This window comes from Condylostylus longicornis, unplaced genomic scaffold (assembly GCF_029603195.1).
Source record: "Condylostylus longicornis isolate FDR11 unplaced genomic scaffold, ASM2960319v2 ptg000048l, whole genome shotgun sequence".
Taxonomy (NCBI): Eukaryota; Metazoa; Arthropoda; class Insecta; order Diptera; family Dolichopodidae; genus Condylostylus; species Condylostylus longicornis.
Genome location: NW_026578017.1, coordinates 9,017,040 through 9,037,790, shown reverse-complemented (window position 1 = coordinate 9,037,790; position 20,751 = coordinate 9,017,040). Strand labels below are relative to the sequence as shown.

The 20,751-nt window shown below is 24.5% G+C and overlaps 1 protein-coding gene across 1 annotated transcript; it reads right to left on the bottom strand.

The window, feature by feature from the left end:
* Positions 1-1,975: 1,975 nt before the first annotated feature.
* Positions 1,976-18,732, bottom strand: LOC129610837 (paired mesoderm homeobox protein 2B-like). The gene is made up of 4 exons (XM_055523592.1): positions 18,276-18,732; positions 12,890-13,083; positions 2,355-2,601; positions 1,976-2,151 (listed from the first exon to the last, which is right to left on the bottom strand). Exons 1-4 carry the CDS (start codon positions 18,730-18,732, stop codon positions 1,976-1,978), a joined length of 1,074 nt encoding a protein of 357 aa, XP_055379567.1.
* Positions 18,733-20,751: the final 2,019 nt, after the last annotated feature.

Here is a 20,751-nt window from a genome sequence, read left to right as displayed (position 1 = left end):
TAAAAGTAAATTATAATGGTAGAACTTGAAAAATATTCACTAAAATATATTTTGTCCTTCTTTATCACCTTATTTTGAATGTTATAACCTTGTTCACTCTTATTGTTGTCAACATTTATTTAAAATACAAGGATCATTTTTATGTTTTGGATAATTTCAGAAAAAACGTCAATTGTAAATTTTTTAAAAATAAAATTCATGCATGTATAAATTCAAAAAAATAGGTTCAGAAAAGAAAAATAATTTAAATTTTCAATGTATGCTTTCGTTTTGAGAGTTTAAGTAATATATGCTAAAATTTTAAGATGCAAGGTTTGGTTAATTCTTGATTTTATTTGACATTTACTAAACATTTTGGATTATTTGACGTTGTAAAAATTTTTCAGTTACAATTTGGATCATAAAACTTGGCAAAGATTGCGTTTTTCCTGCAATTTAGATTATCACAAATAGCATAAAATTTTAATTTTAATAAACAGTCTACATTCATTAATAATATTAATAAAATTTTTAAATTTTAGTTTTTAAAAAAAAACTTTATATAAAGACTAAAGAGTCGTGAATATTTTCTTAAGAATTACCTATTTAATACCATTTTATCATTTAATTTATTAATTATATTTAAAAACAAACTATTGACAATTATCTTATCTATCATAAAATTTATAAAATATTTTCATGTAGGTTGAAGACTGTAATTTTACGAATAAAATTTAAAGGTACTAAATGAGTAAAAGTTGAGAATTCCATTAACAAAAAATATCTAAATTTAAATTTATTCAACTGAAAAATTCCTGGACAAACAAATAGATAATATTTTATAAAATACAAGAAAAATGTAAAAATCTGTGGCAATTTTATGAAAAAATTTGCTTTATTAACAAAATTTTATTGTTTGATTTTCTACTTCGAAAGTAAGTAAAGAATAAATTAAAAATTTAATATTAATTGCTTAATTTTTTTCACTACTTTCTAAATCTCTTTGATTACAACTGAAATTCTTCTTTAAACGGAAATTCTAAATCAACTGTGATGATATGAAGAAGGAGATTTAAATTTTTATAAATATAAAAAAATTATTCAAAAAATAATAAGGAAGACTGTGTAATACGAATTTGAGTAATATTTTCATTTAATAGCTAAAAATCAGGAAACTGAAATTCCAAATAAATGGAAATTTCCTCAAAACACAGTAAAACAAAATTTGAACCCTCCTTTGGAACCCATTTATGTTTTTAAATTTCATATATGTACTTCGATTTTTGTATTATCTTCTCTACATCTCCGAAACCATAGATAATTTTTGAATGAAAAAATTTCATATGAAATTTTTGTGATTAAGAAAACTAAAAAGGAAAAAATTTTGAATATTTCTAAAATTGAAATGATTGCTGTTCCGAAAATACATAAAATACAAAATAAAATTAACATCTCAAGCGCTTTATAGCTCCTTTCAAAAACTTTCAAAATTCAAGTTTCTATCGCTTGGTTAACAGGAGTTATGTGCAAAAAAAATTTAGGCAAGTAGAAAAATTTCGCAAAAATCCTTGTATTTCGGAAACCATTACGATTTGGCCGCTAGTTGCACATAATAATTTCACCCTTTTATGAAGCCCTAAGCAATGTTATTTGTTATTGAACTAGTTACACGATAAATCTATGTATACTAGTAATTTTTGAGTCGAAAACATATAATTTGAACTCCATGACTCTTATGAAGTAGTATTTCTGGTTGATACAGTGATTGTGCTTTTCCAAATATATTCCTTTTTGACAAACAATTCCAAAACAATTTCAAAAAATACTAATATTTAATTTATTTTATTTCAATTTATATAATTTATATAATTGTTTTCTATATATTAGTTTTTTTTTTTCTTTTTTTTTTCTCATTTAAATAATCAATAATCAATAATAGTAATAATAATAATCATATAATAATAATAATAATAATAAAGTACAAGTATACAAAAGATTATTTATATCCCAGTGAATCGTATAGGTATCCGGCACCAGAAGTTGTTGTTATTAATGATGAAAAAGGTGATGTTCCTACTGTGATATGATTGTTATACCCAATACTTTGCTTACATTGCAGGAATAAATTTGAAGCATTTATCCATTTATTATTTCTGCTAGGTGATTTTTTATCTGTAAAAAAAATAGAAATAAAAATAATAAACAATAATTTAAAACAAAACCATTTTCGTATTTTCTTTTCATTTCCCTTTTTAATTAAAAAAAATATGAAAATTTTCTAGCAATAAATCATTTATGAGCGCATAGAATAAAAAGGCAAGAACATGCAAAATAAAAAAATTTAAATTAAATATTTTTATTTTTTTTTTACTAACCTTCAGTAATTTTATCTTGATGGTCTTGATTTTCTGAAATATTTAAATTAGAATTTGAACAATTTGAAATTTTTAAATCTTTAGATGATTCGGATGGTTCTTGTGAAGATTTTATTTCTTTTTTTGAATTACTTGTAGTTGTTGTCGTTTGTGTTGTATCCTTTGATGTTGAACTAGAGCTTTGACTTTTTTGTTGTATTAAACGTTCTTGTTTACGAAATTTTGCTCGACGATTTTGAAACCAAACCTATATATATAAAATTTTTTTAAAAATAACAAATTTTTATACTTAGGTAAGATTATTATAGATTTTAAGATTTTATTCTACTTTATCCAATTTTTTATTCCGAAATGTAAAAAGGGTTCAAATTTAACGCAGTTTTATTTTATAGTCAATAATAGAAATTGAATACAAAATATATATCGAAACTCTATTGTGTCAACACAATATATATGGCAACACTATATTGAAAACCCTTCTTACTTGGAATGAAAAATAACAAAAAATCGATTTGAACTCAATTTCAGAGTTTTCAAATATTTCAATTGAAAAGTTTTTCATTAATTGAAATATTAACTGATTATTGATTATTGAAATATTGACACAATTGAAATATTGACTGATTCCGAAGACCTCACATTGTAATTATTTTCATCAAACAAAAACTGTTTAATAAAATAAATATATATGAAATAAAATATGTGCGTATATGTGTTTTACCCCTTCAGCCTTCGAGTTAAATTTTCTTTGCAACTCAGAAAAGTGGAGGAATGAATTCTCCAACCATTTTAATTTTGCATAAATGTGTTAGTAAAATTAAAATTTTCGATTGGTTAATAATTTTGTCGGAACCACATTAAGACTTATCCTAAATTTATGCAAAATTAGACCAAAATAATTGAATTATTTCAATAAGAAACCATGTAATCACGAGAGGTGAACCTCATATTACTAAAAACAAAAGTACTATTTTAAAAAACATTCATTTAATCGACTCAATTTTTATTTGTCTTTGTCAATTTTGTGCAAATTTAAAGAAAGCTTGGAAATGTTAATCGACCCGGAGTTATTGAATTAATCGAATATTAATCAAAAAATCGATTGAATTGTCTACATTTAAAATTTAGAGAATTTTACAATAATTTAATTTTTGTGCATCACTTAATCACAGTTCCAAACGCCGAGTCCCAACTGAAATTATTTGTTCCTATTTTAAAATAATTTAAAATAATTATAATTTTCATAATAAATTCTTTTCTTCTTATTAATTGCATTTGATTACCTTCAATAGTAATTTTAAATGATATTTTCACCTTTAAAATTATACACTAATAATTAAATTAAAATTATTGTTAAACCATCTAATTAAGAAAAACGTCCTCTTCAATTACCGGTCTTAACCGCAAAATTCTATATATATATATATATAAACAAAATCTATAATTATTATGTCATCGTGCATGTAAAAACTTATATTTGTAGATACACACATATGTCCATAAATAAAATTGATTTTAATCCTATTAATTTAAATCTAAATCCTTTTCACATACCTTAACTTATTCATTGTTATGAAATATAAGAACATTTTAAAATTCAATAATTTCTCAAAACTACTTCCACAAAATTCTATATAAATTTAGAAATGAGGGTTGTATATGCATTAAAGATGGGGTATGATTGTAAACATATACACAGAAAAAAAAGAGTAGAAAATTTACCTAAAACAATAGTATAAATCACCTAATGAAATGCTTGATTTTCAGCCTCCTAAACTATTTAGCTACATTGCCTAATTTAAATTAGCTGAATTTACTTTTTAATAATTAGGAAAATTAACCAAATAAATTAGCTAATTTATCTACAATACTAGCTAAAACACCTAAACATTTGTCTGGATTTCAACTAAGCAAATAGTTGGTTCACCTAATCTTTTAGTTGAATTATTTTAAAATCTTTTTGGAATTCAATTAAAGAAATTGGAATTTCACCTAAATAAGTAGCTGAAAAATATTCCCTACAATAGATAATATGCCTAATTATTTAGTTATAAGAATCGAAAATATAACTATTTAATTAGATAAGTAAAATAGAGTTTTTACCTATTATATTAGAAAAAGTACCTAAATAAATTCGGCTCTCTTCTAAATTTATTTAGGCTTAATCCTGAAAATAAGAGGATGTTATAAATTAAAAATTAAGTTATGTTTCATTTAATTTTATTCACAACAAAAGAAAAATGTATTATTTTTAAAACATATATAGGTAATCAAAAAAAAACTTATTGGTTTTCAAATCACTAAAAGTAATTACGTCATTAATTTGGTATAAAGTATTGTGGACATATAATTTATTTGTGCAACTTAGTTTTTCAAATTTCAAATTTTTCAGGCTCCAAATGTAATGATTGACTTTCTGAAAGTTTTTAACACTCCTGTGTTTTGGTATTTTTTAGATAAACTGTAATATTTTTCTAGTAATTTACCTCGTTGACCTTTAGCTCCAACGTAAATTTACTAAAAGTAAAACTATATCAAGAATCCAAGTAATTACATTAACGTATAAACAATAAAAAAACAACTACTAACCAAATCGAAAGTTTCGCTTATGCTACTACCTTGCTGCAACGTAGACGTACTCTGTGTATTTGAAAGCCAATTTCCTACTGTATTAGATGTAGATAATGTATCAGAACCTTGTTTTATTTTTTACATTTTTTAAAATTAATTTCAATCACTAAAAATTTACTTTACAAAAACAAAACTATGCTTCTTAACTATATCAATATTCACCATGTACTAGCTTCTATTCAAATACTTTAAAAATTAGAATATAAAAAAAACTAGCGGTACTTTGAATTTTCTCTTGATAAAACGAGTGTTTTTATGTGAATTCAGCTAATGTTTTCGATATTTCGACTAATGTTTTAGTTAATTTTTTTTTGGAGCAAAATAAAGTGGCTGAATCACATAAAGTTATAGTTAAGATATCTAGAAAAGTAGTCATTGAAGAAGAAAAGTAGCGGTACTTTGGTTTTTTTTTTCTAAATAAAACATTTTGATCTTTTCATAACTCAACTAATGTTTTCGGTAGTTCAGCTAATGTTTTAGTCAATCTTTTGATATAAAATGAAATAGCTAAATCAACTACTGTTGTAGTCAAAATATTTAAAAATGTAGTCATTGATTAGGAATTTATATAAAAACTGTAAATTTATTTTTTGTTTTCTTTTCTAAAATAACCAAATGTTTAGGTGAAATGTCTATTAAAATTAGTTGAATATTTTCAACTACTTATTTTAGATAATACACCTAAAGGATTAGACATATCACCTATTTTTTTTAATATTGCATTCAACTAATTCTAAATAGTTGAGCCAGCTAATAATGAATTTTAAAACAACTAAAGGAGTTGTCAATACTTCTAATTGTTTATAAAAAACACCTAATTTGTGATCAGCTAATTACGATTAGTTGAAAAATCTAATTCATTTTTTTCTGTGTAGTAGTAGTAACTACGATAATTTTAAATTATTCTCGTATACGTACTAAGTGCGTTCCTTAAATTCTATTCAATCTCATTAAATATTCATTGTACTTAATAAACGAATGAAAAATAGTTGTTCTATAATCCAAAACTATTCATTTTCATATGAAAAAATATTAAAATAATTAACAGTGTTATAATTTTACTATCATTCCATTTAATATTTCCATTACATACCAAATGCTCTTATATAATTTTCTGCAGAGGTCTCCTTTTTCGGAAACAAATCATTGTTTTTAATCAACAAGTGAAATATGGTTTTATTTATCACAATGACAATTTTAATAGTCCGCATAGCCCTTCTCTGTTCATTTCTTTTATTTTGTGTTTAAATCGGTGAGTTTTTAATATTAAATTGTCGTCCTTTTATAATATTTCTTATTAAATATAGAAAAACACACGGTAATCAAAAATAGTAAAACCGTGGAATACTAAAGTAATAAACACCATCCTTATTGTATCCTTTGTACCATACGTTCTAAAAGATATAGATTTTAATTTAATATAGAAAACACATTTGAATTATACAAAGGATTTGAAAAAAAAAGCAAGAAAACAAAGACAAGGTTTTTTTTTTGATAAATGACTTAAATGTTCTATAGTGCAAAACTATAAAAATGTAAGGGTGGAAAATTATTATTTTATAATATTTTTATCCCTTCCATTCCTCTCATTTTTTGGTTTTTTACCAAAAAAATCTCATTCAATTGAAATATTCTTGCTAGTATATTAATATTATGTTAAAGGATATTTTTATTTTAGTTGATATACTTGAAATCGTATATAAGAATCATCATAAGTAAAACACCTTTCCATATATATATACACTTGAAATATATGAGCAAGTTTTTATTACTTACAAGTGTTTATTTAACGAAAATATAAAAAAATGTGATGTGAACCGCACATGAACGACCTCACTATGAATTTTCAAAGTGATATCCGCTATACCATTTAGCATAATTCTATATTCAATTAGTATAACAATTTACAGGAAAACTCTGAAAAATACTTCAAAGTTCTTGAAATATTTTACAAAGAATCCAAAACTCAACCAGTTTCCGGAGTCTGATTTTTTCAAATAATTTAGTGAATCATTTTCTATTTTTATAATGTTATTCAACCAAAAAGTTCATCAGTTCTTTACTTTTAATGAAGAAAATGAAAATAAAGAATGCTAAATAGATTCTCACTTAGAGTCTAGTTCCTAACACTTGATCAATTCCAAAAGTTTATAAACTCATTGCATTTACGCATAAAGAATACTTAAAGGCTTAATTATGTGCCTTGCTTTTTTACGAGAAATGAAAAGAAATTGAGTGAGTGTCATAGATTTAAGTGAGAAAACTGTAATTTTCAAGTTACAAGAATTTGTTCTTATTCCTTGTCATGTTTTTTTTTCAAAATTTAGTCGTCGTTCATTCACACAGTTTTTGACAAATCAAGTCGATATTTTAAGAAAAAAAATTAGAAAATTTTCTTGAGCAAATTAGTGAAAGTGTTAAAAAAATGGCATATCCAATTAGAGAATTCTGAATTTAAAATTAATAAAAAATACGAATAAGCGGGAAACACAATTAGTTTAGACGTTATTGGGGACACAAAGGAGTACAAAAAGACCAACAAATCTAATCCATGCTAAAAATAATTAATTTATATTTCTCTAATTTCCAGCCCTGCATTTTCATTATGTCTTGCAAAATTTGTTTCGATTCTAATACCGCATTTAAATTTTATTCAATACAACCGGCAAAAATAGCTGTTGATTTCGAATATATTTTATTGTTGCAACTAGTTGCTAACTTTATAACATCAACTTTATTCTACTAATACTTGGCATTATAAAATTATCAAAAAAAAAAATAAAAAATAAATGAAGAACAAACAAAAAATTCTGTCATCCCCTTTAAAAACTACACCGTATCTATTTATTCATATGATTATAAAATTTATGATTGTAAACTCTTAAAGTTGTACAGTAGTACGATAAAAGTAAGAATAAAGCCACTGTGTGTATAAATATGTACATGCATACGTAAATAGAAGTAAATAATAAGAATTTTGTTTACAGGATAATATAAAGAATCTAAATGATCAGAAATAATATTATTTTAGGTAACAAAACAGAACAAAATAGAACAAAAAAAAACAAAGAAATAGCAAGTGTTAATTGAGGGATGTGAAAAATTTGTTTTTATTATTTTCTATGGCTGGTATTTTTTTTTTTATATTTATTTTTAATTTTTCATGTACGCATTACTTAATGTATGAAATATACATGCATTATGAAAGTGATTCTGTAGATGTTGTTTAAAAATTGTAGATAGAGTGGGTGACAATAAACCATTATGAAGTACGATGTACGTGTTTATATAAATAGCTTATAATTTGCATGACTTCGTCGTATATTTTGTGAAGGATACTGCTATATGTGTGCTTTGTTCTGCAGCATGAAATATGATGTGCAGTTGTTTATTAAGTTAACAAGTACTGTAACTGTACAATAGCATTAAGTGCTTATAACATTCCAACGTCTACAATTTTAGCCATGTAATTTAGTACTTATATTAATAAAAAAATTTAAGAGGAAAATTATTGGTCCACGTTAATTTATTTTCTCATTCAAGAAATTAATTATTAACCGTAAATGAAATATTGTAATACATATGTACACTTAATGTCCCGAATTTTCGACTTAATTCGTAATTTTAAATTTTATTTCATTTTTAATTAAAAAAAAAAATATTTTCAAGATCCATCGCACTCTTCGGCCGTGGCATTTTAGCGGATCATTTAATTTTCAAATTTTGATCAACTTTCAAAATTGTGATTTACCCAAAAATATATAAATTTAATAAAACTCAGAATTTCACGTAGATTAATTAATTCATCCCATACTTCCAATGTCCATCATGTACAAACAAAAACTAATGAACAAATTATATATAAGGAGTATAGAAATAGTTGGAAGAGCATAGGTTCCCAAACTTTTTTCTCTCGTAGAGTCCTTGCCGTTTTTTTCAATTTTTTATGAGCCCCCTCCTACTTTCTTTCAAATCTCACGAAAATTTAGGTCAAATCAATAAAATTTCATCAAATTTTAAATCATAATCATGCAATTTCGCACAAACATTATTTGTTTAAAGTTACTGTATTGGCAAACTCGCTCTAAACTAAGAGAACTGTTGTAGTCACTAAAATTGCTGGGATAAAAGGTAAAATTTGTTTTAAAACTGTATGGTAATTCTAAATATTCGTACCGCTGCGAGAAATATAATTTAAATAACTTCTGGAATATTTCTTGGTGTTACGAAAAGTATTGAAAATCTATAACACCCCTCAAATATTCATTCATATCGTTATACATAAAATAATTTTTTTTGAAAGTTCAATCGTGTTGTCATTTTAATTTTTTTTACTGTTCATTTCGATGCTTAAAGTACTTTTGCCCGATATCTGCACATATACATTGCACACACTTGCATACAGTCTAATGTATATATATGTGTGTAGAAATGATTTATCTTATCACCGTCATCTGAAAAATTCAACTTGAATTAAATTCTTCTTTTTTTTTCTTCTTTTTAAATGCATTGTAAACGTGCGTCCATAATTGTTAGTAAATAGTAAATAATGTGATAAATATACAAAATAATATTTTCTCTATAGACCAGCTACATATTAGTATACATATAGTGTTAAATGATTGGAACGGATTAATGTTTTTACATCTGTCACAATTCATTTCCCCATTTTGTTGACATTAAAAATTGCATGCATATACAAGGAACAAAATTGTCTATGACAATTCTATAAAAAAAAAAAATAAAAATCATAAAATATGAGGAAAATTTATTACAAGTCGTTCTGCTCTGGTTTTTTTTTTTTGCTTAAATTAAAAATCAACAAAAATAACATTTTAAAAAGAACCAAATAACATTTAATTAGTAAAATGTTTTTTTTTTTAATTTTTTGTTTGATTTCATTGAAAATAATTTTGGCAAATAAACAAAGTATGCTACTCAAATTTATAAGCACATTTCTAAATGCATGTCCTGTTTTATATTCATATGTATATATGTATTGTATGTATACTGAATACTAAATAAAAATAAAAATTTATACAGCTTCAAGGTATTCAAGGATTATCAATATTTAAAGAAAATTATGTACAAAAGCGCATCTCATGAATGACTTCATTAATAAAGTAAACTTTAAATTTTTTGTTCAGATAATTGTAAATCTGGTGCTGTTATATTGATTGTAATAAAGGATTATCATGTACCTCAACCCCCTGCACCCCATTCCATCCAATTTATATTAAAAATTTTAAGAAAATCTTTTATTTTGTTAAAAATTCACATTTAACTTTTTAAATTCATTTATAATTCTAATGTTCTTTAAAAAATTGTTCTACTTGCAAACAAAAGGAACCGAAAATTTTCATTGAAATTTCAGAGTATTAAACAAAAAGTTGACATTTTATTATGTTTCAATTTTTTTATTATTATTTTATGTATTATAATTTGATGTTAAACATGGAAATGTCAAGTAAAAATGAGAACTGTCACGTCAATAATTAGCAGATTGCGTAAAAATGTCAAATGGCACTTAGTGAAATCAAAGACATATAGAACAGGAGGAAATGAAATAATGCCTACACATACAACAATTTTGATTTAGAGAAAAATTTTCAAAATTTCGAAACAATTTTTATGGCAGATAAAAAAAAAATTAATTTAATAATTGAAATTACGACAAATAGTCGTAAGTATTTAAAATTCATAAGTCCTTTACAATTAGTTATAAGGGTTAAGAACAGAATTTTGCAAAGCGGCGATTCTTTAATTCTTTAGCGTTGTACATGAATCTTAGCAGCATGTTCTACAGCTCAAAATTTTTAAACTGATCTAAAATTCATTGCCGCATAGATAACAGTAGACAACTTTTAAAATTTTCAATTATTGTCTTTAACCGGCGGTGGTACTAAATTAATTTGAATAGGAATATTTGGGATTGTGCTGTCGAAAATTTTTCTATATATGGCATTTTCATTAGAATTTTCAGCTTTTGAAAAAATAGTTAGTTATAGAACTACTTGAATTCACGTTTTAAAATCTTTAGAACAGGAATGTTGTAACGCAGTGACAATATTTTGGTACTGTCAACCAAAAATTATTTCATGCATTCTAGGATAATTAAGCAAAAAATTTGGATATCTTCCATATACACTATTATTATTCTCGAGCTAATAAAAAATGTAGACTATTTGTGTAACTTAACAACGAAGTATTATTGGATAAGTTATAGTTAAAACTTTGACTATGCTTTGTTTACCATACTAATTGAAATTTTAATAATTTCTAACAGAGTTTAAGTCTCTGAATTGGCTTGATATTCTTTATCTATCTTATTCTACATATTTTAATAATAATTCCAGAATCTCCCAAATATTCCCATATAGGTGCGATATAGGAAACATGAAAATTTTATACTAGGAATACATACATGTAAATAAAAATTAGGTTTAAATTCAATGATTTTCTTTCACTTTTAGCACATTTTAAAAAAAATATTAATTCCACTCTGTCCGTCCGTATGCCCGTATGTGTCCAAAAGATTTGTACTGGAAACTTATTTGTACTGGTGGAAGAAATTTTTTCCTATATCTCACCCTCATCCCTCCAAAAGTTACAACTCCTCAAGATCTATGAACAGTAAATGCCATGTCATCACAAATGTATGTAATTATTTATTTTAACCACGTACATATTCGAGTTCAACCACTTGGATTCAATTTTTTTTTTGCTCATCCTAAATATATGCAATATTTAATATTATTTGATATATTAATTGCAGTATTTTAAATAATGTAATAGATTGTTTTTAAAAAAACAATTTGTACTTGTTTAAGGAAAAAGTGCTTCTTTACAAACCATTGGTTTTATCCAACTTTCTTTATTGAAAATTGTTTAATGCTCTTATCTCAAATGCGGTTACAATGTTCACAGATAAAAATTCATAATGTTAAGCGTGAATAGAAACTAAAATTAAATTACCGAAATAACCAAATGCATATATTTGGTAACTTTCAAAAATGTTCTAAAAATAACTAAAATTTTTTTATCATTCGATTTACTTGAATAAAAATTTAGAAAATTTCATTTGTTTAAACATTTTGTTTAACAAACTAAATTTTGTATTTAGTTATCACATGCATTTTTAAGATTTCGCTCGTGTACGTCTACTGATATAACTTGCGGTCGGTCAGTCGAAATTGAACTCTGACATCATATTTTATTCCTAATTTTATATAGGCATATTTTATAATTCATAAAATATTTTTTATTTAAAGCATATTTTATCTGCAATGTAAGTAAGGGTAACAATTTTTGCAGAGCATATAATGTATTAAATGTAGTAAGTATCAAGTATTGCACATATAATAGAAAAGTAAGTTGTTATGAGAATGAAATAACAAATTGTTCCAATTTTTATGGTCTTAAATTAATAATAGTCTAATTCAGTATATCATTTCCCAATATGCAATATAATACGACAAACATTTTTTTCGACTGCATTATTAAAATTTGTGATGCTCACTCATTCAATTGGCAACAAAAATTGTGAGAAACAAAATGCGTACCTGAAACCAACTTTTTTGGCTACTGCATACTGGTTACATATTAAACTCTTCGTATTTTATGACATATCGCGCATTAAACTCTTCCGGTGACATCTCTTTCATATAAGTATGAATGAATAAAAAAAATGTTCCTTATGAAATATTGCAAGCACTAAATGATTGCTTTTAACCTAACTTTCAAATTCCTAATTTTAAAAAGCTTGTCCTTATTAATATTAATGATAGTTATTTCAACTTTTAGTAATTTTCACCGACGACGGAAAATATGTTTGGAAAAGTGTGAGTAAAATTTGTTTTTCTAATTATAAATTATAAAGTACGTTACCATCAATTTAAACTTACCTGAACTCTTGCTTCAGTTAAATCTATTTTCATAGCTATTTCTTCCCTAGTGTAAATATCTGGATAATGTGTTTCCTGAAAAGCCCTTTCTAATTCTTTTAATTGAATCGATGTAAATGTTGTACGTATTCTACGTTGTTTTCGTTTCTCTGATAAAACTGAATCATGATTAACATAATTTTTGAACGGCAATCCTGTAAAATAAGCATAACTTTTCAATAATAATTCAAAATTTTTGTTCTTGATTAATTAATATATCTAAATATTTTAGAATTTTTATATATTTTATAAGATTACAATTCTACAGAAAAAAAATATTTTTTTGAAACTGTGATAAATCGTTTTTCCTTTGTGATCATGATTCTACTATTGTCTGTGCAAATAATTTTTCTTGTGTTTCTTAGTAAGTCATAGTTTCTCTTAGCTTCAACATAATACATATGATCATAAGGAAAACGGTTGCATAGGAAATATTAACTTTACCTGAGGGATCAGTACTAAATAGAAATTGCAATGCGCATTTGATTTCTGTAGCTTATAAAGTACTTATGTAGTTATAATATAAGTACTATATAAGCTGCAGTCTTTTCAAAAAATTTGATAAAAACAAGTAAAAAATTTCAGTCGGTATAAACCAACCGAATTATACCCTGCACATTAGCAATATGAGTTTAAAATTTGTTTTTGAAATATCTAGAATTAGCTCTTATTGTTATATACCAAGTATTCGACATTGACAAACCACATTATAGAAACTGCATGAATATGTGTGAACTATAATTGGACACACAATTGCCAAGTTTCATGAATCTAGCTTTGTTACTTTTTTGAATATTTTAAATTAGCTTTTGTAGTTTCATAGCAGCAACTTAAACCTGTTAGGCCATTCCATAAGAACTTCAGGGATATGTGTGGACTGAAATAGGACACACGACTGCCAAGTTTCATGAATCTAGCTTTGTTATTTTTAAAAATATTTTAAATTAGCTTTTGGAGTTGTCTGACAGTTACCCGTTGTCCGAATTGGCTCAATTACAAAAGTAGTCGTCGTTTGTGCAAAATAAACAACTTGTGAATGTTTGGTTCCGATTGCTTTATTCATTTTTGAGATATTGTGCGATCGGGCGGATATGTCTAAATTATCGCAAAATTTTACGCTGACCAAGAATATATACATTTGTCCATATCGGAAATGATTCCTTAAAGTGGTTACAAACTCCATACCAAAGTGAATATACCCTTCAAAAAGTGCAGGGTATAATAAATTTAGATTCTTCTATTTTTGTTTTCATTTTAGCAACCATTTTTAGATTATTTAAAAAATCCATACTTCCATAATTTCAGTTGAAAGATTACATTATCTTATCATAATAGTTATCTACAGGGTTTTCATTAAAAATTGAATGAAATTTAAAATTGAGCCTGGATAAAAGCGTAGTTCTAAGAACCAGTTATTTTTTCTTTTTAAAGAGGCGCATCTATATGTTCTGTTCATACATACTTCGAACATAACTCTGTTTTTATCAATTTCTTTTTAATTTTTTTTTCTTCAGTAAAATAAAAATTTTACACAGAAGTGGTTAAAATATGGTTGTTATTTTACCAATACCCAAAAAGCGATTCCAAATTATTGAAGACTGAGCTGGAAAATTTACGGTAAAAATTATGTTGAAAAAGCGAAGGAGGCAAAGGTTGAAAAAAGAATTAACGCAACACTTCAACACAACATTTTCCTTACATACTTACTCAAATTTTATTTCCATGTTTTTCTTAAAATTTCGTAGAAAAATATTTTGGACAAGATTTAGTTAATCATTATTTCATGCCGAGAAAGTGAAATACTGTAAAAAGTGTATGCCAAATAATGTGAAAAAATTTCGGTTTTAAATGGAAATGCTAAGAGGACGAAGTTTAGAGGTCTAAGTAAGTAAAGTTTGGGAGAAGGAACATAAATTTACTTCTAAAATTTTGTTTCTTTAATTACTTTCTAGAAATATATATATCAAGTCATTTCTATTAAATACGAAAGAGGCAGTACATATGAAAGTTAAAAACTTCTTTTATGTATATGCGAGAAATTGTCTAAGAATTTTTATTACATTTTCTTATTAATTATAATTTTTATATAATAAATTATTAGATAAACTGTTCTTATGTTTCTTTTGCAGACATTTCATGTGGCTTTCTTCAAAATATTAACTCTATTAAATGAAATATGAAATTTTATACAAAAAATGTGGTCGATCAAGCCATTTTCTCTTTTTGTAATATTGCCCATTTCCTTTTTATTAAATTATATACAAGAGGGGCAGAGCTCAACTTTGTGCTATCCGCATGAAGCTTTCAGCATTTATCAGATTTTGGCTTTATCATCCTTCGTATTTTTGATGGCCAAAAGTAACAATATAGATGTTTGTTGAACTAGATTTATTTGATTATATCCTACCTGCTAAAGTTAAATTATAACCCCCAAGAAGTAAATTTTTTTCTAAAGGTACTGAGGAAAAAGATAAACGTCGTTGTTTCGAGGAATAAATTATATTTTCCCTCTTACCAAATAAAAATTGCAATTGTCCTTTATTAAAATTAAACAACAACCAGAATTACTAAAGAGAAGAGAAGAAAACATCAGATGTAACGGTTAATAAATAATATAAAGAAAAACATAACTTTCTCACGCGTCGTTTAGGCTTACATTATTTCTCTAAAGGTAAACAATATCGTATTTCTATAGATTTTGAGGTCTGGGTATCGAATACAGGTAAAAATATTTCTCTCGTTATCATAAAGTATTGCATAAATTTAGGATAAAGTGATAAAAATTAAAAAATCTTATTATCATTTATGTTAAACAGTTTAAAAGTTTTGTAAGCAGCCGAATAAACGGGCAGATGGACACAAACAGAGTAACTATAATGGACACATTTTTCTTAAAATTCATTGGAAATATGCAAGAAAATAATCCGAAAAACAGTAATAGACCTCACTTTTTCAGAGAGTTATACCATGTTAGATTTTATAACTATAAAGAGAGCTAGTGTTATATGCTCATATGCAATTTATAATTTTGATAGAAATAATTTTGTGTTAAAATTATTCTCTTACTAAGAGTCCGTGACCACCAAATGAAAATTTTTCGGCGATAGAACGCGAGCTCCCAATTTACTACTATTCAAAACTTGTAACAGGTCATTTTTCGATATTTTACTTCTTTGCCATTTAAGCTTTACCGGACTTGCGTTCAAGTATATTGTTATAGTGTAAAGATCTTCCACCCTAACTACATATATTAAATAACAACACAATTCAAGCTTTATATTAGGATGGTTTTTTTTGAAACTTAATGCTCTAAGATTTTTTAAATATAAAATTATAATTATAGTAAAAAGGGAATTATTCAAATTCTTACATGCATACTAAATTTATCGGTTAGAGCTAAAGATAAATAAATACAAGTTTTAGACTTAAATTGTTAAGAGTTAGCATGGTACTTTACAAATCATAGATTAAATCGGAAACCGTTTGCCATAATTCAAATATCGGCACATTCTGCAAAATAGTCCAAAATGATTGTACGAAACACCTGTTTTACATCCAATCAATTTAATGAAATTTTCAATGCATTATAAAAATTAAATTAATTTCTATTTCCGCAAAAAAAAACAAAAATGAAAGAAAATCGTCATGTCTTAATTTCCAATTCCTACAATTATTTTTTTTGTGTAGAGGCAGATCGTGGCATGATTTCTCTGAATTTGATATTTCCTCTAAATTTTCCACAAGAATTTAATTATTGAATTTTTGTAAAATGCTAAACTTTTAAAATAGTTTTTTTAATAAAATTTCTGAATAGTTTCTTGTAACTAAAAATATTTTGGAAATGCTAGAAATTGTAGAAAAAAAGCGGCACTTGCCCAGCGATATAAGTATACAATGCAGTTTATATAATATTTAAAAGCCGATTTATCAGAAACTATATCAAATTTGATAACGCACCAAAGAAAAGATCGAAAGGTTTGCTTTTTTTGTAGATTTAGTATTAATTTGAATTTAGCTTTCTTAACGTTAATTTATTTCAAATATTCTACACGTAAGCCTTAATTATTTTAAGTTCTATTATATATTAGGATATTATGCATGATTTTTCATTATTTTCTAATACGGAATTGTAAAAAAGAGATTACAAATATTTGCAATCGAAGTTTAAGGAATTTATGTCATGAAATTTAAGTAAAATAGCACCTATGGCAGATATTAATTTTAAGTTTTTTCTCAAATAATTTTAAATGGGTGCTATGAATAAAACATCATATATGGAAGAGGACATTAAGAGCTATTGTCATTCGAAAATAAACTAAACAAAATTTATTCTTATATTCGTAACGAGAAAAATCTTTATTCTAAACTTTAGTAAATTCTAAAACTTATTTTAAACTTGCTCAAATTTAATTTTTTGCTTCTAATTTTTATTAATTGATTTAATAAAAATTAGAATTAATCTTTGCTTATTCTTAATTCTTAGCGTGATTCTTCTCGAATGATCTCAAACTGTTTCAAGACTGACTTTTTAACATTTTCTGCGTTTAGGTAATAGAATTATAAAATCATAAATTGGTTTTATTATAATATTTTAGGGTTGCCAGATACTACATACATAACAAGAAACTAGAGTGTAGAAATAAACTGTGCGCTCAATTTGCGAAGATTTGATTTCTTAGAAATAAAATATTTCATATTATTGGTGTGGTTTCTCTTATGTTTCTTTCAAATTAAAGTGAAATATTTTCGGCTACAATCTCAAAATATTAAAAATTTACTATAAAATATGTGAGCTCAAAGTTATTTCCTTAAGGATATCTTCTTTTTTATGATTATCTAGTGTTCAGTATACTAGAGATTATAATTATAATTTCCAATACAGGCAACAAATGACGATATCCGTGTTTTCCATCTTTCATACTTTTTATTAGTGAAATTTTAATTTCAATTTATTTATTTAATTCTAAAAATAGTTTAGGCAAACAATAAATCTTTAATTTTTACATTGAAGACGGATTTTAAATGAAAATTTAGGACATCGTCATTTAAAATTTTGAAACTTTATTAACATAGCCATTTTAAGCTACCAAAAGTTCTTGTTTATTCTTTGCTCTTAACACATTTTCCCACATAATTATCGCGCATATATATAAATATATATATATATAAATAAACATCAATCAATTAAGATGCCATTGAATAGAGTACACGTGTCGAATTTTTAATATTATTATAAAAAAATATATTTCCAATAAATTAATTTATCTCATTTATTTTAAATTTTTAATATAAAATTATAAAATTATTTATGAGTATAAAAATATTTGATTTATATATATATATATACCTTGTAAATTTAATGATGCTTGAAACATTTGTGATCTATGAACATGTTGATTAACAGCAGCAGCAGCAGCAACAGCAGCATTTGCTGCTGTTACATTACGTCCAGTTAGGCACTGTGATGGATTATTTGTTAAATTTTGATGATTTGTATTAATTGCTGGTAATAATGATGATGATGCTATCGATGATGATGTCGATGATGATGTTGGCTGTTCATTTGTTGTATTATTTGATGTTAAATGCCCTAAATGATGATGATTATATGGTGATTTTGTTGTTAAACCAGATGTACCTTGTACAGATTGGGAATATCTATATGCAACTTGTGATAATTGACCACATGATGGTGTTGTTAATTCACCATATGATATTGGTATATTATTTAATGTATTTGAATCGATACTCGATTGTAAATAATTTGTATCGAATACACTTTGATTTAAATATGAGTATTCCATTATAAATTAAAAATAAAAAAAAATTATAAAAAATTTCAAACAAAATTTTAATTTTTTTTTTTTCGTATATTATATGTGTGTATGTATATATAAAATATTTAAAATAAATTATTAATTTTTTATATTTATTTTATTTTTTTATTTTTATATAAATAAATAATTAAATAAAACACTATCACAGCAAAACACTCTTTTTTATTTTTATATATTTTTTTTTCTATTTTTCTTCTATATTTTTTGCTTTTATTTCTTTATTTATATTTTTAATTAATTAAATTTAATATTGTGTAGTTATATATGTATGTACGTAGGTATATAAAAATTAATGTTGAAAATATAATTTTCATATTTGAATAATTATGTAAGAATTTCAGAATGATCTCTGTATTAGTATACTATATATATAGTATTATAGTATAGAGTCCAAAAGGAAAAAGAACGTATACAATATCTGTTTATGTATATAAGTATATAAGAGAGACAGAGACGAGAGAAAAATATTAATTTTCAAATCCGAATATAAATTTATTTTCCTTTATTTTTTAATATTATTATAAATTTTATTGCTATGATTTAATACCGTTATTAATATTATAATATTTAAAATACATAATTTTTGATTTTTTTTATTATTTTCAAAATTCACAATAGAACAAAAAAACCCAAAACAAAAAAATAATTTTTTTTTCTCTTTATTTTTCTTTGTTTTATCTTTAATATTTATTATTATTATTTTATTATTTTTGTTGTTTTTGTTTATATCCTTAAATTTTCCTTTCTTTCTGATTTTTTTCTTATTTTTATTTTTATATATATATTTATTTTCTTATTATTTTGTTTTTTTTTTCTTCTTTTTTTCCTGTGTTTCCTATCACTGTATTTTATTTTATAACACTCTAAATATTTGAAATCACTAAAAAAAATATTATGGTTTTCGAAATACAAAAACTAATTCAATTAGTAATCAACAAAAATGATGATCCTTTTTGCCATATAATACCGATTTGTTGCTGGCTATGAAATAAAATGATAAGCTTAATTCAATAATAAGAAATAAAATTCATTTATTGTATAATATGGAAGTGAAAACAATAAAAAAGAATAACAAACAAAAAAAAAATATACATAGAATACAAAACGAAATTGGCAAAAAAGCAAACAAAAAAAATGTATAGAAAATTAAATTTAAGGATGTAATATCCTTGTATATCAACCAATAGCAATGACTATTATCATTATTGAAATACAAAAAATGGGCGGAGTTAAAAGAGTCCTTTTATTTGTTTATCCTGTATATTTTATTCTTATTTTTCATTTTTTGTTTTCTTCCCTTAATTCATTTTTCTTCATTTTTGTTTTTATTTTCTATATTTCTGATATTATTATTGTTGCCAATGGAAGCTGACACAACAAAACACAATATGGATTTTAATTTATTTGAGATAAAAATAAATTTGTATATATATATATATATATAAAATTATATAATAATAAAAATTTACAAAAAAAGCAATAAAAATAATAATAAAAAAGAAAATAAATATTAATTTTCTCGTTTTTTTCTCATTTTTATTATTTTTCTCTTTTTTGCCTTAAAATCTCCTATCTGTCTCTCTAAATATTTTCTGTCTCTCTTTTACATTTATGTAGGCAATGATTTTAGCATTTTCGTATATGTAATTAAATTTTTTAATTTTTTGCTGATTTTTTTTTTATTTTTAAAATTAAAATTTTTCTTTTATTATTTAAGATTTTTTTCATTTTCCTTCATTTTTTTTTTTTTTGCTAATACATATATAGTCTATTATATTCTAAAGTAATAATGAAAAATATAATCGGTATGCCCTAATCTAATACATATTCATTTTTTAATTTCTTATATACATACATACATGTATACGTACCCATATAAAAATCTCATATACAAAATTATTAATGAAGTATGGTATTAAGCCGTCAATTTCAAAGTCTATCCCGATAATTTCATGGTTCTTTTGTTTTTTTAATATATATAAGTAT

What these genes read in the sequence shown, in the direction of transcription:
- LOC129610837 (XM_055523592.1), bottom strand. Translation starts at nt 18,732, where the DNA reads ATGGAATACTCATATTTAAATCAAAGTGTATTCGATACAAATTATTTA. An exon ending in TAACTGAAGCAAGAGTTCAG is followed by an intron (nt 2,602 to 12,889) that starts GTAAGTTTAAAT and finishes TTATATATATAG; the next exon opens with GTTTGGTTTCAAAATCGTCG. An exon ending in TCAAGATAAAATTACTGAAG is followed by an intron (nt 2,152 to 2,354) that starts GTTAGTAAAAAA and finishes TTTTTTTTACAG; the next exon opens with ATAAAAAATCACCTAGCAGA.